Source organism: Rhinopithecus bieti, unplaced genomic scaffold, assembly GCF_001698545.2.
Source record: "Rhinopithecus bieti isolate Rb0 unplaced genomic scaffold, ASM169854v2 scaffold_1014, whole genome shotgun sequence".
Classification (NCBI taxonomy): Eukaryota; Metazoa; Chordata; class Mammalia; order Primates; family Cercopithecidae; genus Rhinopithecus; species Rhinopithecus bieti.
The window spans coordinates 3,153,587-3,178,676 of NW_016803499.1; the positions used below are offsets into that span (position 1 = coordinate 3,153,587).

The 25,090-nt window shown below is 55.9% G+C and overlaps 3 protein-coding genes across 9 annotated transcripts in view; 1 reads left to right on the forward strand and 2 right to left on the reverse strand.

Moving 5' to 3' along the window:
* CCND1 (cyclin D1) lies at positions 1-10,602 on the forward strand. Its single transcript, XM_017887007.1, has 3 exons — positions 1-283; positions 4,227-4,375; positions 7,296-10,602. The coding sequence occupies exons 1-3, from the start codon at positions 127-129 to the stop codon at positions 7,458-7,460; spliced, it is 471 nt and encodes a 156-aa protein (XP_017742496.1). The 5' UTR covers positions 1-126; the 3' UTR covers positions 7,461-10,602.
* The window catches only part of LTO1 (LTO1 maturation factor of ABCE1), a 23,648-nt gene continuing 8,604 nt past the window's right edge, over positions 10,047-25,090 (reverse strand). For 2 of the 7 annotated variants that reach the window (XM_017887057.1, XM_017887030.1), the window contains 2 exons: positions 20,146-20,305; positions 18,627-19,216 (listed from right to left, as the gene is read on the reverse strand). In XM_017887057.1, the coding sequence (XP_017742546.1) occupies positions 19,197-19,216; positions 20,146-20,305 (180 nt within the window). In that variant the 3' untranslated portion in view covers positions 18,627-19,196. Of the gene's footprint in view, positions 11,609-18,626; positions 20,306-21,082; positions 22,062-23,086; positions 24,616-24,643; positions 25,040-25,090 lie in introns of those variants that run through there. The other 5 variants (XM_017887041.1, XM_017887051.1, XM_017887047.1 and 2 more) reach the window with 5 other exon arrangements.
* LOC108538742 (uncharacterized) lies at positions 13,176-16,037 on the reverse strand. The gene is given in 4 exon segments (XM_083287448.1): positions 13,176-13,656; positions 13,658-13,918; positions 13,920-14,222; positions 14,224-16,037. Coding segments are annotated over 4 exon segments (705 nt in total). The 5' UTR covers positions 14,314-16,037; the 3' UTR covers positions 13,176-13,605.

Here is a 25,090-nt window from a genome sequence, read left to right on the forward strand (position 1 = left end):
CGCAGGGGCCAGTGCTCTGAGCCGGAGGTGCTGCATGGCCCGGGCCCCCATGCTGTGCCGGCTTCCCCGCGCCCCTGGGCCGGCCTGCACCTCCCCTGATGGCCGCTCACCCTGTGTTCGCAGCAAATGGAGCTGCTCCTGGTGAACAAGCTCAAGTGGAACCTGGCCGCCATGACCCCGCATGATTTCATTGAACACTTCCTTTCCAAAATGCCAGAGGCGGAGGAGAACAAACAGATCATCCGCAAACACGCGCAGACCTTCGTTGCCCTCTGTGCCACAGGTAGGGTGGGCCCAGCAGCCCCCAGCCTCCGCTTGAGAGCCAGCTCCTTAGGTGGCCCTGGCCGGCTTCTTGCTCTCCACCTGGGTGCTGTCTGGGAAGATGTTCCTAGGCTCCCTCCTGCGCTGGGAAGCGCTCTTCCAGCTCTGGTGAGCAGAGGCTGGATTATTTGTTGTGCTGGATGGAAGGGGATTTGCTCCCTCACGGCCACCATGCAGTACCTGGGGCATCGGTGTGGACAGCTCGGCCTGCCTGTGTCCAGCTGCTGTGGCCTCATCCTCCAGGCCAGGCAGCCTGTGGCCACTCCATGCTCAAAGGGGTTTACCTTGGCCGCAGGGCCGCCTCCTTTCCCTACCCACCTCCAGTCCTTCTTGTGTCCTTAAGGAGCCTGAGCTGCAGGGCCCCCTCCTGGCCTCTCCCAGGCTGGGCCACTTGCCAGAGACGCCTCCAGGGGCAGGGAGAGCTGTTGGCCCGCCTGCACCACGTGCTCTGGGCAGCCGAGTGCAGGGGTGTCCAGCAGAGGAGCTCTGCTGCCTGAGGCCCTGCCAGGGGTGCTGCCAGCCAGCTGGGCTCCGCTGAGCCCTGGGGAGTGCTTCAGAGCAGTCTCAGCTTGGGCCGCCACCGTGGGCAGCAGAAGCACCCAGTCCTCACTTCCCCTGGCATGGCCCCAGAGGCCCCTCCCTGACATGGCCCTGGCCCCAGAACCCAGTGGGGACAGACACGCACATACACAGGGTGCTGCCTCTTGCTGTCCCCAGCCCTGCCTCTGACCCCCCTGTGACCGCCTCCTTTCCTGGCCCAGGAGGCCTGGTTACCCTGATGGGGGGGGCATGCCCCCATCCCACCCAGCTCTGCTGTGGCCCACCTTTGCTCAAGCCTCAGTCGTCACATCTGTTTGGGGGCTCACTCTGGGTGACCTAGGCCGCAAGGCCCAGGGGGCATCAAGGAGGCAGTAGCATCTTCTCCCCTCCTCAGAGGGCGGAGCCCCCCAAGCCTACTTCAGTGCTCCCTTCTGACACCAGTATCTGGTATTCCAGAATGGTTTCTGGTTTAGGCATGAGGCCTCCCCCACCTCCTCCACCTGCTTGGGGCAGGAACCCATCCCCAACATGTTTCCAAGCTAGGCCCCAAGGTGGGCAGATGAAGATGCCAAGGATGTCGTCCAGCCTGGATGGGTCTGACGGTGGGGGGGGTGGGGGCATGCGGCAGACAGGGAGGCATTCTCTGGCTGGTGCTCCTCAGAGGAGAGAGGCCTCTGGAGACTCCAGACAGCCTTTTATGGAGCTGAAAGTGGCTTCAGAGAAATGCAAAGTTTCCTGGAGAGAACGTGGGGCGTGGTTCTTGCACAGCCTCCCTACAGGGTGGCTCCTGCGGAGGAGCTCCCCTCCTAGGACCCCTGAGTGCTGGTGGGAGGCAGTGGGCAGGTGCAGTCTCACCCTCCCCGCTACTGCACACCCTTTGTCTGCTAAGGTGCCCCCAGCGGTGGGTGGAGGAGGGACGCTCAGGGACCCAGCTGTGCACTTACTCTCAGTGGCTGTGGAGTCCACTCCAGGGTGGGCCCCGAGGGAGGGGCAGGAGGCCAGGGGACCCACCCCTGCAAAGTGCTCCAGGTCCTGACCCACGGCCACCCCATGGAATGTAACTGAGCAGCCGGTGCCTTGGTCCTGCTGGACATCTGTGGAGATGAGAGTGACTTAGGGCTGCTTAGAGTTAGAGACGGGTTGAAGGAGGTGGAGGCATGGAAGAGTCTGGGAAGGTGTTTCTGCCGTCCATGTGGCAAGGGTTACATTTAAAGGGGACGCTGGGGGTTCTCCCTGCGCCAGGCATCCCTGGCCCCACGTCCCCAGCAGGTATGCACATGTCGCATACACTCACGCATGGGGGTTTCAGGGCAGGTGTGCCCTTGGCTCAGTGGGAGGCCAGGTGAGGAACATCCACTACCTAGGAGCTTCCAGGACAGCTGTCACTTCCCTTTACAACCGGGCAGCAGATAGGGTCAAATCCTGGAGCTTTGGTGTCTAATTCTGGGTGGCTCCCAATCGAAACACAGGCAGCGCCACACATTCGGGTGGGGGAATGAGCTTCTGAAACAACGTGGCCCCAGTGACTCCGCTCTGCGTGTGCCCCTGGAGACGGGGGGCACAAGGTACGGGGCCAGCTAGAACCTGTCGCCTCCCTGCAGAAGCGGTTTCTGTGTGCGGTTCTGATTTGCCTCCGTGAAAAGGTTTTCATTCATGGCTCTCAGACTGGGTGGAACTGCTCCCATTTAAAGGGGAAAAGAGGTGGCTCGGCTCGTTAAGGATTTCTTTTTTTAAGTTGTTACGGCGCCCAGCAGCCGGCTTTGTCTCCCCTTCAGGGTGGCTGCCTTTCTTCCCAGCCCCTTGCCGGCGCCCCTCTCTAACAAGGCCGAAGTTGTTTATTCTCTCGGGATGAAGTCTCGGATGGGCCGCCGCACCCCTGGCGGCCCGTGGGGGCCCCTCTCCCTTTGTGCCTGGGTCGGCTCCCATTCAGCTCCCCTGACCCCCCTTGCTCCCGGGCGCTCAGTGGCGCGAGATGAGGCGATGGGGCCGACAAAGATGCCACACTCATCCCTGCTGACGTCCAGCTCCCAGCCCAGGGCCCCTGGTTCCTATGCAGAATTCCTCGTGGGTGTGACAAAGGGCTACCCCCAGTGGAGCTGGGGTGGGGGCCAGGCCGAGAGGCACATCCCACGCTGGCCCACCTGTCCACGGTAGGTGCATGACTGCCCTGAGGAGGGGAGGCCGGCGTTCCCCGCCACAAACCGGGACATGATTGGTGGCGAGGCTATCTATAAGAGCTGGTCTGCTGTTTGTCTAGGTCAGTCACGGAGGCCCTGAGATGCCCACTACTGCAGCCTGGCAGGCAGATGAGTCCCAGTATCTGACAGTGACCAGAGGGAGATTTTTGCAGACCACAAAGGCTGATGGGCTGCCCTAGATTGGTGTGCCCCTTGGAAGTAGGCCCAGATGTGCGGGACAGTCCCCAGGAAGCCCCGAGTAGAGGGATTGGTGCCTTCTTGGGAAAGCTGCTCCCTCCTGGGACCCGGCTCCTGGCCCAGTCCTCCAAGGGTGTCCCAAGGGGTTCCCTAGGAACCCCACACCTCTTCCCTTACTTGGGAAGTCGCTGGAATTGCTGGGCTACATCAAGTGGCCCAGAAAAGTGTTTTTGTCGTCGGCCAGAAATAGAGTTGTGAGTAGAGGGCCCGGGTGGAGTTGGGGTGTACTTGGTCCATGCTCTGAAGGTCACTATGATAGTCGTGGTCCCATGGTAAGGGCCATGGGTTGCTGGAGCAGCTCTTCCTTCCCGAGTGAGCCAAGCCGGGCTCTCCTGGCACCAGGGCCTGAGCCGGAGCCACACCATCACGGCCACCCTGAAGGCTGCCGGCCAAGGCTTGCCCCTCGATGGACACGGAATGGCTTCATCAGTGCCCTGCAGCCCCCCATGGCCTGGCCCTGTGCACCGTCCCTTCAGAATATGACTTGTCTCCAATCCCTGCTGCTGGGGGGTGGCAGGTACTTGGGGTTAAGGTTTAGGGTCATAGAGGCGACATGTCTATGTTCTCATATTTGTGTCATCTAACTTTGTTTTTGTGAATAAGTGATAACATTCACAAGGCTCAAGATGCTAAAAGGATGAGAGGGTAGTGATGTCCCTGTCACCTGTCCTGTCTTCCCGTGGCTTTCTCTTTGCTTGGTTATGTTTGAGTCAACAGTGGGACTGACATTCCTGGAGGGTCCCTGGGCCGGGCTCCTGCTCTCCTAGTACCCAGGGATGGCTGGAGGCTGGGGAGGGCCTGGATGTGCAGCCACAGAGGGCCTGGAGCGTGGTACCCTCCAGGCCAGGCCGCTTGCTCAGAGCCAGCACGTGGGGATGCCCAGATCACGGGTCCCCTGCTCACAGCCCCCTTCCCTCTCTCCTGCTGCAGATGTGAAGTTCATTTCCAATCCACCGTCCATGGTGGCAGCGGGGAGCGTAGTGGCCGCAGTGCAAGGCCTGAACTTGGGGAGCCCCAACAACTTCCTGTCTTACTACCGCCTCACACGCTTCCTCTCCAGAGTGATCAAGTGTGACCCGGTGAGTGAGGGTGGTGTCCCAGGGAGCCTCACCGGGGCTCCCAGGCAGGAGGCACCTAGTGCCACGGAAATGCCAGGGCTGGTGCAAGGGTGACAAGGTTGGGGCTGGGGCCGGGCCCCTCGGACCCCAAGCCACAGACTGACAGGGCACCAGCTTCTTCCACTGCTCCTAGAACTCACTGACCGGTCGGGAGGTCCTCACAGGCTTCTCACGTCCCCTGGGGCTTCCAGGAGCTGTAGAGTGTTTCTGGGCGAAGCGTCCAGGACGACGGCCCCAGGCGGCCCCAGCCAATGGTCCGTGTGGTGATAGTGTGTGGGGTTAGGCCCAGGCGAGCTTTGTTTGGGCCACAATGTGCGTGGCCAATAAATAGATGCTTGAAAAGGGCTCCTGTGAGGTCCGAGACACCGGACAACGGGCGGATAGAGACAGCCTTGTTCACGGCCTCTTTGAGAGGCTGCTGCCGTGAAACCCTGGGATGCCTGCGTCTTTCTTCTTAAAAATGCCATTGTTTTACTCCCGATTCTTTTCTTAAAGAAAGAATTAAAATGACAATCAAAAGGGGTTTTGGCATTTACCAAATTAGACCAGAGAGGTGGCCGGGTCAGCCGCCGGCCCTGCGGTGTGTGAAGCAGTGACCGCCTGACCCCAGCTTGGAGCCGGGTGGGCCTGCGAGGCCCGTTTTGGCTCTGGCCTGGGCCGCCTCTTGGTGGTCTGCCCTCGAGCCTTCCGGGGGCTCTGCACGGGTCTCAGCAGATGCTATCTAGGGTTCACCTGCCTGTCCCCTGCCTCGCGGTGCCTCTAGGCAGCTAGCGGCTGCCCAGCCCATGTGTGTCTCGGAAGAGGAAGAAGCATTTTTGCCATGGGATACTGGAGGTGGCAGGGGCGCCCTCCCCTCCCTTCTGTGTTCTCGGCCGTGGCCTCCCTTGCACCCTGCCCCATGTTATCCTGTGGGGGTGGTAAGGTGTCCTCACCCGCTGTAGGGTGGAGGCCAGCAGCCCACAGTTCTCTCAGGAAAATGGCTCAGAAACACCATGGAGGCCTCCAGAAGCCCAGCAAAGGGAAAGCCCCTCCGTCAAAATGAAACTCGCATCTGCACTTTTCATTTCGAACTCCACGTCCTGAGTGAAAACCGCTTCTCCACCATGGGTATCTGCCCTGGGATGTTGCTGTGTTCGGGCAGCTGTGGGAAGTTGGGCACTGGCCCTTATTTGAGTAGAAACCATCTTAACTAGATCGGAGGCACACGCCTCACAGCTGACACACGGGGTGAAGTTACCTGAGGCGGAGTCCACTCTGCCTGATTAGCTGAGCCCAGACTCAGAAAAGCCGTTCACAGCAGAGGCCCTTGCACTTTCTAGGGCGCGTCCTAGAATTTTCTTTGGTGGGTGGAATGCCCATCTGTGTGAACCGGGTGCACAGTGCCACACACCAGTGACTTTTTGTGGAGGAGCACGCTGCCTCCTTGGAGCTTCTGGCTGTGGGAGAACAGCTCTGTCCACTGGGGTAGCCTTGCAGGCAACTGTGGGGCCAGAGGAATGAGGGAAATGGAGTCCAGCTGCATGTGTGACCCTGGAGCGGGTCATGGTGAGGGGGGCGGGCGGCAGGTGAAGAGTCCGTGGGTGGAGCTGCCAGGCCCCTGGAGCTGGGAACTGAGGGTGGCTGGTGTTTTAGGTTGAACGTCAGGAGTCTTGGATCTCATTCCAGGTCTCTGGCCTCAGTTTCCCCATCTGTACACTGGGACTGTTTGTGCTGCCAGCCCAGCCGGCCTCATTTGCCATGATGAGAATTTATCTAAAAGGCGGGAGAGGAAAGCCCTCCCTATAAAGGCACAGGACACTAAAATGTCGCGACCCCCGGGGTCCACCTAAGTCCTTCTGGCCTAGGTCATCACCTGTCATGCCATGCCTTTGTCCATCCCCATCTGGTTGGAAGTTCAGTGGCACCTGTTGGGGCTGTGGCCCAGCCCTGCTCCTTGTGGAAAGTCTGTTTCCTGGGCTGCCTGGAGACTTGGCTTGAAGCCCTACTGTGGCTTCCTGGCAGTCGGGACACACACAGCCCCAACACATGGAGGTAGTTCTCTATCCAGAAGCCCCCGGGCAGGAGGCAGCCGCTTCGGGCTGCCTGGGACTTGCCCGTGCTGGAGCCTAGGAGAGGCCCCCGGCTGGGCGCGGGGTTCCGGATTCCATGGCTGCTCTTTCCCACTGACAGTGTGGTGCGGCCGCCGCCAGGGGAGTCTGGAGCCCCGGAGGGCGGAGGTGCAGGACTTCCAGGAGCTTCTGTTGCACTCCACCCGAGGGCGAGCACCTCTGTGGCCGCAGCGGGTGGATGCATGCTGTGCCAGGCTGATGGGTGGCCCCTGGGCACAGGCCTGAGTGGGAGAGGATGGAGGGGAGGGATCAAGGGTCCAGGTCCCCCTGGCCACCCAGCATTCATCCTCAGTCATGCATGGCCTAAGACTTTGACAGCCGTTGATCATGGAAGGCCAGGTTCACCTAGAGGGCTGCCACACGGAGAGGTTGTCTGAAAAGGCAGGACTCAAAGGGCCTGTCTGTCCAGATCAGATGGCACTGAATTCCCCAGGGAGCTGGCAGGGCCAGTGGGAACAGAAGGTCAAGGCGCTGTTGAGCATGGGGATGGGCAGAGCGGGTGCAGGGTGGGCGGGCAAGCATCTGGTGTCTTGTGGCTCCGGAGGCCAGGTGGGAGGTGGAAGCATTGGGTCCTGAGTGTCTCACTGACAGGTGATGGCAGCTCCCACATCTCACTCAGGTTCAGAGGAGGCAGCATGGGTCAAGGGACAGTTTTTTACTTAGTCTTGCTCTTATAGAGGCCTTCCAGGTCGTGGCACCTGGGAGGGGGCCCTCGCTGCAGGCCCCTTCTAAGGACCCCCTCTTCCCACCTCTCCCCACCCCGTCTCTCTCAGGACTGCCTCCGGGCCTGCCAGGAGCAGATCGAAGCCCTGCTGGAGTCAAGCCTGCGCCAGGCCCAGCAGAACATGGACCCCAAGGCCGCTGAGGAGGAGGAAGAGGAGGAGGAGGAGGTGGACCTGGCTTGCACACCCACCGACGTGCGGGACGTGGACATCTGAGGGCGCCAGGCAGGCAGGCGCCACCGCCACCCACAGCGAGGGCGGAACCGGCCCCAGGTGCTCCCCTGACAGTCCCTCCTCTCCGGAGCATTTCGATACCAGAAGGGAAAGCTTCATTCTCCTTGTTGTTGGTTATTTTTTCCTTTGCTCTTTCTCCCTTCCATCTCTGACTTAAGCAAAAGAAAAGATTACCCAAAACTGTCTTTAAAAGAGAGAGAAAAAAAATAGTATTTGCATAACCCTGAGCAGTGGGGGAGGAGGGTTGTGCTACAGACAATAGAGGATTTTATACCCCAATAATCAACTCGTTTTTATATTAATGTACTTGTTTCTCTGTTGTAAGAATAGGCATTAACACAAAGCAGGAGTCTCGGGAGAGGATTAGGTTCAATCCTTTACGTGTTAAAAAAGAAAGCGTAAAACATTTTAAAACATAGAAAAGTTCAGCAAACCATTTTTAAAGTAGAAGAGGGTTTTAGGTAGAAAAACGTATTCTTGTGCTTTTCCTGAAAAGCGCAGCTGTAGTTTGGTTCTAGGCATCTCTGTACTTTGCTTGCTCATATGCATGTAGTCACTTTATAAGTCATTGTATGTTATTATATTCCGTAGGTAGATGTGTAACCTCTTCACCTTATCCATGGCTGAAGTCACCTCTTGGTTACAGTAGCGTAGCGTGCCCGTGTGCATGTCCTTTGCACCTGTGACCACCATCCCAGTGGAGGTTTGTCGGGCACCAGCCAGCGTAGCAGGGTCGGGAAAGGCCACCTGTCCCACTCCTACGATACGCTACTATAAAGAGAAGACGAAATAGTGACATAATATATTCTATTTTTATACTCTTCCTATTTTTGTAGTGACCTGTTTATGAGATGCTGGTTTTCTACCCAACGGCCCCACAGCCAGCTCACGTCCAGGTTCAACCCACAGCTGCTTGGTTTGTGTTCTCAATATTCTAAAACCATTCCATTTCCAAGCACTTTCAGTCCAATAGGTGTAGGAAATAGCGCTGTTTTTGTTGTGTGTGGAGGGAGGGCAGTTTTCTAATGGAATGGTTTGGGAATATCCATGTACTTGTGTGTAAGCAGGACTTCGAGGCAAGTGCGGGCCACTGTGGTGGCAGTGGAGGTGGGGTGTTTGGGAAGCTGCGTGCCAGTTAAGAAGAAAAAGGTTTGCATTCTCACATTGCCAGGATGATAAGTTCCTTTCCTTTTCTTTAAAGAAGTTGAAGTTTAGGAATCCTTTGGTGCCAACTGGTGTTTGAAAGTAGGGATCTCAGAGGTTTACCTAGAGAACAGGTGGTTTAAGGGTTATCTTAGATGTTTCACACCGGAAGGTTTTTAAACACTAAAATATATAATTTATAGTTAAGGCTAAAAAGTATATTTATTGCAGAGGATGTTCATAAGGCCAGTATGATTTATAAATGCAATCTCCCCTTGATTTAAACACACAGACATACATACACAGACCTTCTGCCTTTGATGTTGCAGGTTTAATACAGTTTATTTTTAAAGATAGAACCTTTTATAGGTGAGAAAAAACAATCGGGAGGAAAAAAACACACACAAAGACATTGATTCAGCCTGTTTGGCGTTTCCCAAAGTCATCTGATTGGAAAGGCATGGGTGTCACAAGGAAAATTAGGGTACTCGACATAAGTTTGGTTCCGATATATTCTTATCCCCTGCCCCTTCCTTTAAAAAACTTAGTGACAAAATAGACAATTTGCACATCTTGGCTCTGTAATTCTTGTAATTTTTATTTAGGAAGTGTTGAAGGGAGGTGGCAAGAGTGTGGAGGCTGATGTGTGAGGGAGGACAGGCAGGAGGAGGTGTGAGGAGGAGGCTCCCGAGGGGACGGGGCGGTGCCCACACCGGGGACAGGCCGCAGCTCCGTTTTCCTATTGCGCTGCTACCGTTGACTTCCAGGCACGGTTTGGAAATATTCACATCGCTTCTCTGTATCTCTTTCACATTGTTTGCTGCTATTGGAGGATCGGTTTTTTGTTTTACAATGTCATATACTGCCATGTAGTAGTTTTAATTTTCTCTTAGAACATTGTATTACAGATGCCTTTTTTGTAGTTTTTTTTTTTTTTTTTATGTGATCAATTTTGACTTAATGTGATTACTGCTCTATTCCAAAAAGGTTCCTGTTTCACAATACCTCATGCTTCACTTAGCCATGGTGGACCCAGCGGGCAGGTTCTGTCTGCTTCGGCGGGCAGACACGCGGGCGCGATCCCACACAGGCTGGTGGGGGCCGGCCCCGAGGCCGCGTGCGTGAGAACCGTGCCGGTGTCCCTGGAGACCAGGCTGTGTCCATCTTCTCTTCCCTGCGCCTGTGATGCTGGGCTCTTCATCTGATCGGGGGCGTATCATCATAGTAGTTTTTACAGCTGTGTCATTCTTTGCGTGTAGCTATGGAAGTTGCATAATTATTATTATTATTATTATAACAAGTGTGTCTTACATGCCACCACGGCACTGTGCCCGTAGGACTCTCATTCGGGATGATTGGAATAGCTTCTGGAATTTGTTCAAGTTTTGGGTATGTTTAATCTGTCATGTACTAGTGTTTTGTTTGTTATTGTTTTGTTAATTACAGCATAATGCTAATTTAAAGAGACTCCAAATCTCAATGAAGCCAGCTCACAGTGCTATGTGCCCGGGTCACCTAGCAAGCTGCCGAACCAAAAGAATTTGCACCCCGCTGCGGGCCCGCGTGGCTGGGGCCTTGCCCTGGCAGGGTCATCCTGTGCTCAGAGGCCATCGCGGGCACAGGCCCGTCCCACCCCACCCCTCCAGGACACGGCTCACGCTTACCTCAACCACCCTGGCTGCGGCGTCTGTCTGAACCACGCGGGGGCCTTGAGGGACGCTTTGTCTGTCGTGATGGGGCAAGGGCACAAGTCCTGGATGTTGTGTGTATCGAGAGGCCAAAGGCTGGTGGCAAGTGCACGGGGCACAGTGGAGTCTGTCCTGTGACGCGCAAGTCTGAGGGTCTGGGCGGCAGGCGGCTGGGTCCGTGTGTTTCTGGTTGCACCGCGGCGCTTCCCAGCACCAACATGTAACCGGCATGTTTCCAGCAGAAGACAAAAAGACAAACGTGAAAGTCTAGAAATAAAACTGGTAAAACCCCAGCATGGTGCCTGCCTGTTTGCTTCCTGGACTGACTGTGAGCCAGGGGCGCGTGTCCCGGTGCCCCAGAACCAGGGCAGGGTGGCAGGCTCGGCAGATGTGGGAGGCCACAGCCTGTCCTGTGCACTGCGGGAAGTTCAGCAGCATCCTGACCTCCACCCACAGGATGACAGTCACGCCACCCGCTGTGACAACCAAGAATGTCTCCTGACACTGCCACATCCCCGGGGGTGGGGACAGAATCCAGCCAGGAGCAGGCACACCCTTCCCAACTGGGAAGAAGCCCTGAGCACAGGTGTGTGAGGTGGGAGGGGGACTCCTGTCCCAGGGAGGCTCCAAAGAATAGTTTGCAGACAGCCTGGCTGGGTGAGCCCACCTCCAACCACGCGAGACAACAGCTCCAGCCTGGGTGACGTGAGTGGTGCCCATTGATTGGGAACATCTTCCATCCCTTGCTTGCCCCACCAGTTTGTCTTCTCAGGTTATTTGCAGATAGGAAAATAAATAAAGCCGGCATTTGTTAACCCTCTTCTGGCACAAACTGCTGTTTGCTCTGGATGAATCATGATCCTTTGGCAACGCCAGGCTCCACGAGAGCAAAGCACCGTGTCAGGGCTGTGATCCAGGGTGGCCTTTCACTGGGATTGTGGAGACCTGGAGGCTGCCTTATAGGATGTCTGTGACGTCCACTTCTGGATTTCAGGTGCATGTGACCGAACCTAACTACAAACCCCGGGGTGGAGGTGGGTAGTGGGAGTGCCCTGGGAAGGTGTCCGCGGACCTTGGTCACTGCTCCCGGACCCATCTGTGAGGTTGGTCTGTCCTTACCCCAAGCCAAGTGGAAGCTCAGGTCCCACGCCACTGATGGTTACTACTTGTCAGCTGCAGGTCGAATCTCTGGCCTTTATGAAGCACCTGCTGTCTACCCTTCCTGCCTTGTAGAGCACTCCTTCCAGGGCGGAAAGTGGAGCCAGGGTGGTTGGTGTGTTGGCTCCACAGGCGCCTGCCCTGGGAGGAAGGTGGGGTGTGGAGGGAAACACTTGGCCCCTATAGGTCTCCACCAGCCTCTCCCCTGAGGGTGGGGGCTCCAGGAGCCCTCCCCAAGGAAGTCCCATATTGAGTGGGTGGGGGAGCCTGCAGGGTGCCCCTGACAGGTCACCTCAGCAAGAGCTCAAGGGATAGTCGGAGCCAGAAGTGACACTGGTGGCCACTCAGGTGGCTTACAAGGTGCAGCTCCCTGCTCTTTGGGCAAATTACTCTGAAGGCAGGGACCAGGTCTGCACTATTGTGGCTGTTCAGTTCTGGGCAAGGGCCAGGTCCTGTGTCAGGGCTGGGGTCCTAGGGAAGCCATGTCCCCGCCCCCAGCCTGCAGCTGGGTTTATATTCATCCCCCGAGAGCACATGGGTGTAGCAGAGGGCCTGTGAAGAGAGTTCCAACCACCGCACAGGGCACCTTTGGTTGCTTCACAGAGCAGGCAAGGTAGCCATCGGATCCTGTTAGGTTTGAGCAAGGATGTGGGCAAGAAGCTGGAGAGCCACTTTGCCGAGCGTGGGGCTCAGGCAGGCTGGCAGGGTAGGGCAGGGGCCCTGAGTGGGTCAGCTGTGTTCACAGACAAGTGTGTAGAGAGGACTCCGGCCCAGAGTGAAGTGGTTGTGAGCTCCCCCACAGCCCAGTCTCTCTGTCTCGGCATCTGTGGCATCCCTTGATAGTGGGATCTGTACACCCCCCACCCCTGGCTGTGCCACCATGGGGGGATCTGTACATCCCCGGTCCCCCATCGCCCACCCCTGGCTGTGCCACAGATGGGGGGTCTGTACCATCCCCCGGTCCCCCACCCCTGGCTGTGCCACGATGGGGTGGGGGTCTGTAATCGTCCCCCCACCCTGGGCCTGTGACCACGATGGGGGGGGTCTGCTACATCACCCCGGTCCCCCACCCCCTGGCTGGTGCCACGATGGGGGGGGGGGGGTCTGTACATCCCCCGGTCCCCCCACCCCTGGCTGTGCCACGATGGGGGGGGTCTGTACATCCCCCGGTCCCCCCACCCCTGGCTGTGCCACGATGGGAGGGTCTGTACTTCCCCCGGTCCCCCCACCCCTGGCTGTGCCACGATGGGGGGGGTCTGTACTTCCCCCGGTCCCCCCACCCCTGGTTGTGCCATGATGGGGGGGGGTCTGTACATCCCCCCAGGGAAGGGTTGGTCTATACATCGTGGTCATGCCACGAGCTCCAAGGCTGTATTAGTCCGTTTTCACGCTGCTAACAAAGACATACCCAAGACTGAGTAATTTATAAAGAAAAAGAGGTTTAATAGGCTCACAGTTCTACGTAGCTGGAGAGGCCTCACAATCATGGCAGAAAGCAAAAGGCACATCTTACATGGAGGCAGGCAAGAGAGAATGAGAGCCAAATGAAAGGGGAAACCGCTATAAAACCATCAGAGCTCATGAGACTTATTCACTGCCATGGGAACAGTATGGGGGGAACCGCTCCCATGATTCAATTATCTCCCCCCGGGTCCCTCCCACACACGTGGGGGGAACCGCTCCCATGATTCAATTATCTCCCCCTGGGTCCCTCCCACACACGTGGGAATTATGGGAGCTACGATTCGAGATGAGATTTGGGTGGGGACACAGCCAAGCCATATCAAAGTCATGGTCTGGCTACTCTGGGCCCTTGTTCCCAACTCTCAAACTCCACTGACATCACTTTGGGGCCTGTGACCCCTCCTGGGATGCAGTGAAGACCTCGTCCCTTGTTGGAGTATCTGCGCTGCCCAGAGGGTGACGGTAAAAAACTGACCTTTGAGGAACTTCAGAGACGAAGGCTTCCACAGTCAGCTCTCCCTGCAGCCCCTTCTCAGAAGCCTGTTCTCAGGTGCCCCACCACCCCTACCCGCTCACAAGGGGCCCTGCCCTGCCTCCTGGCCCATGTCCCTGCAGGCACAGTCCTCATCCATTCTTCATCTTCTGCCCCCAATCCCCCGCCTTCCTATCTCCCGTCAGCTCCGTCCAAGGTCCTTGGGACTCAGCCCCATCTCTACCCAGCCTTGAGCCCCAGTAAGCTCGATATCTTTGCCCAGGAGCTCCTGACACACCAGACTGCATCAAGCTTCCTGTTCCATGCTTGGCCCACCGCCTTGGTCCACAGGAACCTTCACCTCTGCACTCACTGTGAGGACGGGCTCTCTGGAGGCTTCCCCACCCCACACCAGGCAGGTGGCTCTGGGAGTCTGGGATTGTCATACCTGGGCACCTTCCTGCTCCGGCTGAGTCCCTCCAGGATGGAAATCTCCCTGATTCCTCTCTGCCTCCCTTCTCCCCACCCTGGCAAACAGTGGGTCCTAGGAAGGGGGCCAAATGGAAGGGAGGTCGTGTCGGCTCCCACAGGGCAGCCCCAAGCTGCTGGGCTGAGTTGCAGATCCATGGGTCCAACCTGATCCGCATGCCAGGAGCTGACTCCATGGCTGGAAGGGCCAGGGGTTCCCCGGGGGCCCAGACAACACCTAGAATTGTCATGAGGAGTGAAAGTCCCCGAGGGGACAGAGGAAGGAGGCTGGGCAGAGCGGGCATGCGGACTTCGGACCGTGCCTGTGGGATAACAGTGGGCAGGGCTGTTGCAGGGGATGGGGCAGTACCCGTGGGAGTCCAGAGAAGCCAGGCCCAGTGGCAGTGGCATGCAGCTGGCACTCCCTCCAGCCACCCTGCATGCAGGGTGACCTCCTTGAAGCACCCCAGGAAGCAGAGTCACAGCCTCACTCTGCCCAGCATCGAGGGTCTGGCCTCTGAATCTGGTGGGGAAGGCTGTGTTGCCTCCTGGCACCCGCTCCATCACCAGTCCCCCCATAAGGCTAGGCCCCAGAGTCAGCACTGCAGCCAGGGCCAGCGAGGGCCAGCAAGGGCAGGCCTGTGCAGGGGCTGCAGCATGGGGTGTGCGTCCCGCACGCTGGGCCAGCCTCGCAGCTCACAGGGCTCTGTCATCCCAGGAATGTCTTTGATCAAGAGTTTATGCAAGACGAGGAAAGCAAGCCCAGGACCTCTAATCCGTTCCCACAGTCCCCTGCCCGCTGGGGCCCCACAAGCCCAGCGCCACACCACCAGGCCGGAGCAGACAATAGCCGGCGGACGGGTGGGCGGGCAGCTCCGGGGCCGCTGGCCTTGGGGCCCACATCCGGGAGCATTGTCACCGCCACTCACGGGGGCACACAAGGAGGACTGGGGAAGAGAGAATGCAGAGCCCTCTGCTAAAGGGGCTTCGGTGGGCCTTGAGCCTTTCAAAGACGGCGGTGTCCATTAATCCTTTTAATTTGCACCTAGCAGCAGCTGAGACAAGCCTCTCAACCGGCAGCCACTTTAAGAGCCGAGTGGTCTAACCCGAGGATCAGCTCCTATTCCAGACCCCGGGCCCTCTGAGCCTGTCAGGGCAGTCCTCCTCGCCTTTGTTTAATCACGGGAGGAACCAAAGCTGGAGGTTACTAAGCACGCACTGTGTGCCTTGTGCTCAACACTGAACACAGTTTCTCTCCGAGTCTTGCAATGGCCCCATGGGTTGGTGACAGGGAGGGGACACTCTGGTGAGAGCCACAGACACAGCCCTGCCCTCTCAGAGCCTACGCTCTCCCGCACACAATCATCCATCTGCTAGGTCAGGGATTGGCAGGTTTTCCGGAAAGGGCCACATAGAGGGGCTTCAGGCTTTGCGGGCCACAGGGTCTCTTGCCCTGTGCAAAAGCAGCTGCAGCCGCTCTGTGAATGAGTGAGCATGGCTGTGTGCCAATAAAGCTTTATTTACAAAAATAGGCAGCAGACTGGATTCGGGCTGAGGGTAGTAGTTTGCCAACCCGTTGCAGATGAGTAAACCGAAGCCCAGAGAGGTAAAGTAACTAAGCTAGAACTGCACAGCTAGTGTGTGACCAAGCCGGCCTAGTGGGTCAGCCTCATGGAGAAGAAAGGGCTCAAGCTTCAAAAATGGAAATGCATGGAGCCTTCACTGGGCCATCTGCAGCCAGGCCCCATGCACACAGCTCAGGGCCCTGCTTCGCCAGCTCCACCTGTTTCAAGGCTCCCAGTTGGTTGCCCCTGCGGGCAGCACCATGTCTTGGCTGCTGGCCTGGAGAAGGGCAGCCAAACAGGCCAGCAGTGGGCATCTGAGGGCGATCAGCTGTTTAAAAAGAAAACTCACCAGCATGTATAGACACACATTAAGCACACGTTTTGGAGTAAAAGGCCCTGGGGTTGGATTTCAGATCTGCAACATTCCAGCTGTGTGGCCTCATTTCTCTGAATTCTCAGTGTTCACACCTATAACATGGGGAAAGCCTGCAAGAACACAGCCCATGATGGGGAGTCGTCTCCATCTCCTACCCATGCCAACGACCAGCACAGAACAGGGGCTCCGTAAACCTCTGTCCAATAACTGAACTGAGGTGGATGTGGTCAGGCCCTTTCTCCAAGTCAGTTTGGTCACACGTGTGCTCTGTTACACACAGAGTGTTACACACAGAGGGATCTGTCCCTTCAGACAGAGCAGTTCTAGGCAACCTCTGGGCACTGGTGGCCCCAAGAGGGTGCTGAGGATTCAATGGCTCAATGTGTGTGGAGCAGTGCTGAGCACCGAGCTTGGGGCGCAGTGATCACTCAGGGAATGCCGTCATCCCCTCGGAGTATCCGCATAGTCACCATCACCATTCCACGCACCACCCAGGTCTGGAAGCACAGGCCCCCGTGCCACAGTGGCCACGGGTGGCGGCACCAAGGCTGATCTTAATTCCCTCCTTTGGCCCATTCAGTGGACAGTTCTGGGTTTTCTTGCCACCATGGATGCCCCCTCCTGGTGTTGACAGCACCCAGATGTTACTCCAGGAGAACCACCATTCCCAGATCTGTGACTTGAGTGGGACTGACCCCATCCCCAGCTCCAGGCCAGGCCCTGATAGGCTGAAATCCAACAGCACATCCATGCCCACCAGAAGAGCAGCAAGTTAATGGATGCGGGAGAAATCAAATAGAGCCACTGAGTCTTGAGGAGATATTTTCTGGGGCTTCTGAAAAAGAGAATGCTTCCCCCTCTTCCTTAGGATTCCCAGCAAGGGAACACGAGCCCAGGGGTGGCACTGCCCCTCTGCAGCCCCAAGGGAAGACTGAGCTGCTCCCAGAGCCTCACAGGCGAGCCTGAGCACAAGGCCAGCCCTGAGAGAAAGCAGATAATGGGTAACGGGTCTCCAGACAAACTGCTGGATCAAGCCTCTCCTGAAGTCATCCCCCTTTTGTTCCAGGAGCCAATCATTGTCCTTTATTAAGTCAGTTGGATATGGGCACTGTGTCATTTGGTTTTCAAAGACCCTTAACTTTACACCTTGTGTGTGTTTTCTTTTCTTTTTTTTTTTTTTGAGACAGAGTCTTGCTCTCGCCCAGGCTGGAGTACAGTGGCGCAATCTCGGCTCACTGGAAGTTCCGCCTCCTGGGTTCACGCCATTCTCCTGCCTCAGCCTCCTGAGTAGCTGGCACTACAGGTGCCCACTACCACACCTGGCTAATTTTTTGTATTTTAGTAGAGATGGGGTTTCACCGTGTTAGCCAGAATGGTCTCAATCTCCTGACCTCATGATCCGCCCACCTCGGCCTCCCAAAGTGCTGGGATTACAGGCGTGAGCCACTGCACCCGGCCGCTTGTGTTTTCTACCTCTTCTAGATCTAACGTGTATGACTGATATAAACAACAGGAGCAACTGACAGAATTACCATGTGATCTTGGAATTTCAACACGCCTGTCTTGCTTAGCTGGGAGTTCCACAGGGTCAAGGAATGACTCCTCTTGGGGCCACCAGTGCCCAGAGGTGTGCCTAGAACTGCGGTCTGAAGGGCCAGATCCCTCTGTGTGTAACACTGTCTGTAACAGAGCACACGTGGGACCAAACTGACTTGGAGAAAGGGCCTGACCACATCCACCTCCCGAGTTCCGAGGCCGGATAGTGCCCGCAGGGGCTGAGACCAGGGGAGAAGATCAAGCCAGCCTTCTCTGGTGGACCCTGCCTCAGTCCTCTGCAGGGCAGTTGCACCTCCCAGAAGGCAGAGGCCTCTCGGGGAGGGAGCCTTGCAGCGACAGCACTTTTCAGGGGCTCCCGCCACTTGCCCTCAGTGGCGGCTGAGACTGGGGCAATCAAGGCAAATCCCTGAGGATGCCCCACGTGCAAGGCCGCAAGTGTCTGGATAGTACAGCCGGCACCCTTACCCTCCAGACCAGCAAACGAAAGCCCAGGCCGGGAGAGGAGCCTTGCAGTTTTCTGTGGCTGCTATAACGCATTTTCACAAAAGAACCACCAACATTTATCTCATAGTTCCAGAGGCCAGCAGTGTCTGCCACACTCGCTCTCCCCCAGCTTCTGGTCGTCTCGGACGACCCTCAGCTCTTCTATGCTGGTCCATGCGCAGCTCCAAACTCGGCCTCCCTCCTCACAGGGCCATCAGCTCCGTGTCTTCACGTGGCAGTCTCGCCTCTGTGCTGCCGGCTCCCCTCTCCTTCAAAGGACACCAGTCATATTGGACGAAGGGGCCACCCTACTCTAGTATGACCTCACCTTAACTTACATCTTTTTTTTTTTTTTTGAGACAAAGTCTCACTCTGTTGCCCCAGCTGGAGGGCAGTGATGCAATCTCGGCTCACTGCAAGCTCCGCCCCCCGGGTTCAAGTGATTTAGCCTCACTCAGCCTCCCGCGTTGCTCAGAAATACAGGCACCGCCAATGGGAGCGATAGCATTAGGAGATATACCTAATGTGAATGACGAGTCAATGGGTGCAGCACACCAACATGGCACATGTATACGTATGTAACAAACCTGCACGTTGTGCACATGTATCCTAGAACTTAAACAAAAAAAAGAAAAAAAGAAATACAGGCACCGCCATCATACCTGGCTAATTTGTTTCTATTATTATTTTTATAGAGACAGGATTTCACTCTGTTGGCCAGGCTGGTCTCGAACTCCTGACCTCATGATCCACCCACCTCAGCCTCCCAAAGTGCTGGAATTACAGGTGTGAGTCACTGCGCCTGGCCCAATTTACATCTTAAAAAAATCTACAAAGACCCTATTTCGTATTTCCAAATGAAGTTGCAGGTACCAGAGGCTAGGACTTCAATGTTCCTTTTTGTGAATACATTCAATTTGCAACAGACTTGGGCTCTCAAAGCCTGGAAGCAGGCTCCACAGTCCCCTCGAATTTCAGAGGCACATACTCACTGGAACCAGCAGAGGGACACCAATCCGTGAGCCTCTAGCTCAGCAAGCATCACATACTCTACACGTTCAGGTATCGCCCGAGATAGAGGCTTCCATCCTTGCAACCCAAGGCCCAGCTGCTCTGATAAAGGGTGCCAGGGAAGAGACACAGCCAAGGCGCTATCCTGATGGGGGTCACCAAGGGGCAGATGCCAAGGCCTCGATGCCACGAGTTTACCAGCCAGGGAGAGTTATGAAAAAGTGTATGAGCAAGGAGCGACTTTCCTTCTTGGAAGTTAATCTGAGAGATCCCAGATGAACCCCTTAGTCACGCCGGCTTGGACAACTCGCTGAATCCTTGACGCCTGGCTCCTCACCTGCAGGCCCTGTGCCCTGTGAAGGACCAAACACAGTGACCCATTTTTCTCAGATCATAAGAACTCTGTGACTTCAGTTTCCTGAGTCACAAACCAGTTCCTCATTTGATTCATGAAGGATCAGGATAACTGTGGGAATTGCATAAACTTGCATGTTAACTACCCTTTTTGGTATCTCCAGATTACACTGGTGTTTTCAGGCAGAGTGGGAGAGACTTCTCTGCGGTGTTGTGAGGCCAGATGAACGCTCACAAAGCTCAATAGGAAGGTCATCTCCTCCTGTGCCCACCTTCTCATTCCCTCCTCTCCCCTGGGCTCCCAAAGTGCCAGGGGCATCCCTAGGTGAGACCTGCTCACAGGGTCTGGGGCAGTTAAGGACCCACCCAGGCACTGCCTCTCCTACAGGCAGCCGGCATGGGTCCTTTTCCATAAATCCATCTGCTTTTGCCTCAATCTGGCCTCAGTCTGCTAGACTGGGGTCCCCCATCCTCAGGCTGTGGACCAGCACCAGTCCATGACCTGTTAGGTACCGCGTTGCACAGCAGGAGGTGAGCAGCAGACAAGAGAACATTACTGCCTGAGCTCCGCCTCCTGTTAGATCAGCGGAGGCATTAGATTCTCACAGGAGCGGGAACCCTATTGTGAACTGTGCACGTGAGGGATCTAAGGGGCGTGCTCCTTATGAAAATCTAATGCCTGATGATCTGAGGTGGCACAGTTGCATCCCCAAGCCATCCCCACCCCCAAGCCCTGTCCATGGAAAAACTGTCTTCCACAAAACCAGTCCCTGGTGTCAAAAAGGCTGGGGACTGCTGTGCCAGATGCAAGACTGGTCCTAAAGACAGGCTGCAAATTCTCAGAAAGTAATGGCCTCAAGAAGCGAATCATTCAAGCAACCTGCTCAAGCCCTGTTGTGCCCCGTCAAGCCTGAAGTTGGCCACTTACTGTGACCACTGGACTTGTCCTCAGTATCTCTGCAAAGTGAGGGTGGTAGCCCTGCCTCCAGCACTGGTGGATAATCCCGGTAAAGGGTGGGCCAGCAGCAGCCACCGGGCAAATAGGCCTCTCGTCCCTTCTTCCGTATCTCCTCATTCTTTTCTTGCCACTGGTTAGAGAAAAAATGTCAAGGGGTGAATGTAAAATAAAGTGAAAGGTGGTTGTGTTTTCGGACCGCTGAGTGGCCCTTGGGCAGTTCCCTTTGGCCATCCAGTGACTCTGACAGGTGATTCCGAAGTGGAGAGTTCAGTGGAGGACTGACTACTCTTGCTTGTGCTTAGCTGTTAACACTCTAGAAAAACTAACTGAAGTAACTTCAACTTTTACATGAAATGGCTTTATTTTCTCCCGAGTCCCAATTCAACAGTCTATCCAGCAGCCACAGCCGGGTCCTGTTAGGGACTAAACTGTGTCCCCACAAAACTCATGTGGAAGCCTTAACTCCCAGTGCCTCAGAATGTGACTGTTTGAAGAGTGAGGTCTTCAACAGGTACCTAAGTTCAGAGGAGGCTGTAAGGGTGGGCCCGAATGCAATCTGACTGGGGTCCTTATAAGAGATGAGGACACACACAGAGGAACGACCATGTGAGGACACGGGGGGAAGGCAGTTGTCTGCAAGGCAAGGAGAGAGGCCTCAGGAGGGAGCAGCCCTGTGACGCCTTGATCTCGGACTCCAGCCTCCAGAACCAAGGGAAGATGGACCGCTGTTGAAGTCACCCATCAGTGGTGCTGTGGTGGCAGCCCGAGCTGAGACAGTGGCAGACAACATGCTGGGAGCTTCTGACAGGAAGGAAGGGGCAGGCCAAAGCCTTGGGAAACCAACCGCAAGGGATGCAATCCAACCCCAGGAGCTCCCAAACTCAAGGCCACTCTGGACAAAGGCTGACATCCAGAATTAGCGGGACGGGATGGGCCTGACGGGGATGGGGAAGATAACAAGCAGACTTTGTCCGCAAACAACGGAAACCCAGGGCCACAGCCTTCCATGACTGGGATGGGTAGTGCTTACAGGTGCAAGCAAGGTGGCTCAGGGCTCAGGTTCTTCCTAGCTCTTCGCTCTGCCAGGCTCGGGGTGGCTTCAGCTGTAGCCAGCTTGCAAAATGACTGGAGCGGTTCTAGCTGTCACATCCCAACAGGATGATGTTCAAAATAGCACCAGCACCTTTTCTTTGGAATGACGTAACCTTTCCCAGAAGCCCCTGCAGGACCTTCTGCCAACTCATCTCCTTAACCCAGCACAGACACACAGTCATTCTAAGAGTGGGCCCACTGTGCTGGGGACTGGTCGACCCTCTACTAACACCTCATTAGCAGAAGAGAAGACACAGACATGCTCATTCCCAGGGTAAAGGCTGAGGATGGCGTTGCCTGGAAAGGATCAAAGCACCTGTTACAGTGGGCTCTGTCTGTACCACAATGTCGGGGGTGACCAAGGGATCCTGGAAACTGGGTCTCGTCCTCTAGAAAGGGGCCAGGCAGGCACAGGTCAGCAGAGTGTATGAGAATCTTGAAGATGAGGAGGCAGTCCTGGCTCCATGTGAGGCAAACCAGAGGAGGAAGTGGCAGTCTGCTGCTCAGCCAGCTGTGCCGAAGACGCAGAGAGGGAGTAGGGAGAGAGAACAGGAGACAGAGATGGGAGAAGGAAAAAAAAGAAAAAGAGGAGGGGAGAGAAGGTCGGGGACAGCGGGCATAGAGATGTCTTGGAGAGGGTGGATTAGTAATAGCTGGGCCAGGTGAGCAGGAGCTGACCAGTCCCCAACACAATGGAACCACTCTCGCAGTGGCTGTGTCCACGCTGGGTTAAGGAGACGAGCTGGCAGAAATCTAGGGCACATGTCTTCCTTCATATCCAGATCCGAAATGCCCTGGAGGAAGAAATAAATTGGCTGGATGTTGTGTTATAAATGATGCTGTGTCATACGTGACACTGTGTTATAAATGACACTGTGTTACAGGTGACGCTGTGTTATAAACAATGCTGTGTTATGAATGATGCTGTGTTATAAACGGTCCCAGACAAACTTTCACTTTAGAATATGCTATTTACTTTTTTTCCAATTATAAAAATAATACATTATCAAAATAGACAACTTACAAAACACAAACATCCACCAAGGGAGACACAACAAAGGCCCCTGATCCCACCATCTGGAAAGAATGGAAGTCCTTCTGGCCCGAAGGCACCAGCTCTGATGAAGGCACAATGGGGCGGTGCCCAACGCAGACTTCCCCAGACCTGAGGTGAGGCCACAAATGAGGGCTGCACAGCCACACACGCAGGTTTCGAGTTCAGGAGGAGGAGACCTAAGTCTTGTCTTCAAAAAGAAAAAGCAGGCTGGGAGCGGTGGCTCATGTCTGCAATTCCAGCACTTTGGTAGGTGGAGGTGGGTGGATCATGTCAGGCTAGGAGTTCAAGACCAGCCTGGCCAACATGGCAAAACCCCATCTCTACTAAAAATACAAAAGTTACTTGGGTGTGGTGGTGGGCGCCTGTAATCCCAGCTACTAGGGAGGCTGAGGCAGGAGAATCGCTTGAATTCAGGAGGCGGAGGTCACAGTGAGCCGAGATCGCGCCACTACATCCCAGCCTGGGTGAAAGACTGAGACTCCGTCTCAAACGAAAAAATGAAACAAAAACAAACCAGCGGCCGGGCGCGGCGGCTCAAGCCTGTCATCCCAGCACTTTGGGAGGCCGAGACGGGCGGATCACGAGGTCAGGAGATCGAGACCATCCTGGCTAACACGGTGAAACCCCGTCTCTACTAAAAAATACAAAAAACTAGCCGGGCGAGGTGGCGGGCACCTGTAGTCCCAGCTACTCGGGAGACTGAGGCAGGAGAATGGCGTAAACCCGGGAGGCGGAGCTTGCAGTGAGCTGAGATCCAGCCACTTCACTCCAGCCCGGGCGGCAGAGCGAGACTCCGTCTCAAAACAAAACAAAACAAAACAAAACAAAACAAAAACAAACCAGCCCACTCTCTCCTCCCGAGCCGCTGTGGAGGTCCGCCTGCCGCTGCTCCTGCGGGAGTCACCGCTCTGGCTCTTGCAGCCAGCAGCTTAGGCAGCACAGCACAATCCACTAGGACATTCGGGAATGGTTTTAAAACCGAAGTGGATTCATGGTGACTCCTTAAAAACCTCGTGGACTGCTTTCAGACATGCTTTCTGGAACAGGAGGGGTGGGGAGAGCCAGCGTGTGGGGACTTCGGTGACCCTGAGGTGCACACAGGAGGGTGCGTGAACACATGCCATCGCATGTGACCTCTCACCTCGTGGGGGCCCACCGAACCATCCACTCCGCTCATCTGTGCTCACCCCGCTGTCTCTGTACGTTAAGGACTGACAGAGACAAAAGAGCGCCTAGGAGAGGGGAGAATGCAGGAGCCTGTGCGCATGGTTCTCAGTTTCTGCAAATATAACGGCGGCCTAACATTTGGTCTTTGGTTCAAAATATTTCCCACCTTCACCATTTGTTAATGCTGCAGAGCTCATGGCCCCTCTGGGGACCGTGTGAAGGGTATGTCCGGGTCCCCTCAGGATCGGGCTGGCTTTCTTCCTCTCAGCCAGATGGCCAGGCAAACTGGCCACCAGGGACTCCCCTGTGCTCCGCGAGGCTCAGCAAGACCCATGCGGCCTGGGAGGGAGGGCAGGGACTCCCAGTGCTGAGGTGCCGGCCTGTGCATTCCAGAGACGGCTGTGCCCGGGGGCGGTGAGGCACGGCCTTGGGGCGGAAGTCCTAGCTCTGCTGCTGGGTGCCCTCAGACCGGGCAACCCCTTCTTGTCTCACCTTCTTCCTCTGTAAAATGGGAGTAACACCCACCCCGTGGGCTCCTGAAGGGATTAAATAAAACACGAGAGGCACGTCCCGCAGCGCCTGGCGCACAATCGGCTTCGACATGCGGCACAGCACCCGTCCAGACCTCCCACAAGCCTCGTTGAGGGCCAACTGTCTCTCTCATTGCAAAAAAAATTTTAAAAAACTGCCTCGAGTCCAGGCCTGGGGACTGACCCTATCCAGAGCCAACCCCAGGCCAGAGCCAGCCAGGCCTGTGCTGCCAGAGAGGCCGTCAGGCCAATGCACGTGGGCCCAGCAGGGAGCAGCCGCACGAGGGCTCTGCCAGGGAAGCCTTCAGCCCGACAAAGGGCATTGTGAAGAGGCCCCAAGGCGGGCACCGAGATGACACAGGCAAAAAACCCCGGGGAAGGAGGCCCTCCCGTGGCCGAACCGGAAGCCTCACCCTCCCACTGAACGATGGCCTTCCCAGCACCGCCTGGCCCTTCCTCGCATCTCTAAACATGCCAACACACACGTCTGCTCCTCGATGTTTGGTCTCTGTTCATCCGTCGTTCTCAGAATGCAAGTCCGGAACCTTCTGCACTAATTTTAAAGTCTGGCTGAACGTTGAGTAATGAACAAAACTGAAAGCACAGAAGAAAAGGGAGGGCGTTTTAATCTTGTGTATTTTACTGAAAACGAGAAGAGAACTCTATCTCTAGCTATAGCTTTTCCTGTACACGTGGCCAGCCCATAAGTGAGTTCTAACTCCTGTTCTCTGGACCATCTTCAGTTTTCCCGCACTGCGACTCAAGGATGAAGCGCCTCTAGGGACAGTTCCACGGCGCACGCACCCCAGGCCATCGCCGCAGTGGCCCCTGGAGTGCGCTGCCCCGCCTGGGAAAGGCACAGTCAGGCGCTCCCAGCACGAGGAAACACAGTGCACGCACCTGTTTAAATTTTCCCCTGATTTTGTCTAAGTCTTCATGGAGTTTATCATAAGTAGGGTCATCATAAGGGAATCTCTGGATCATTCCAATCAATGATTCTAAGACCTTCATCTTTCGGCTGTAAAGCACAGAAATACAGACTCTCAGTCATGTGCACACACCAGGTTCA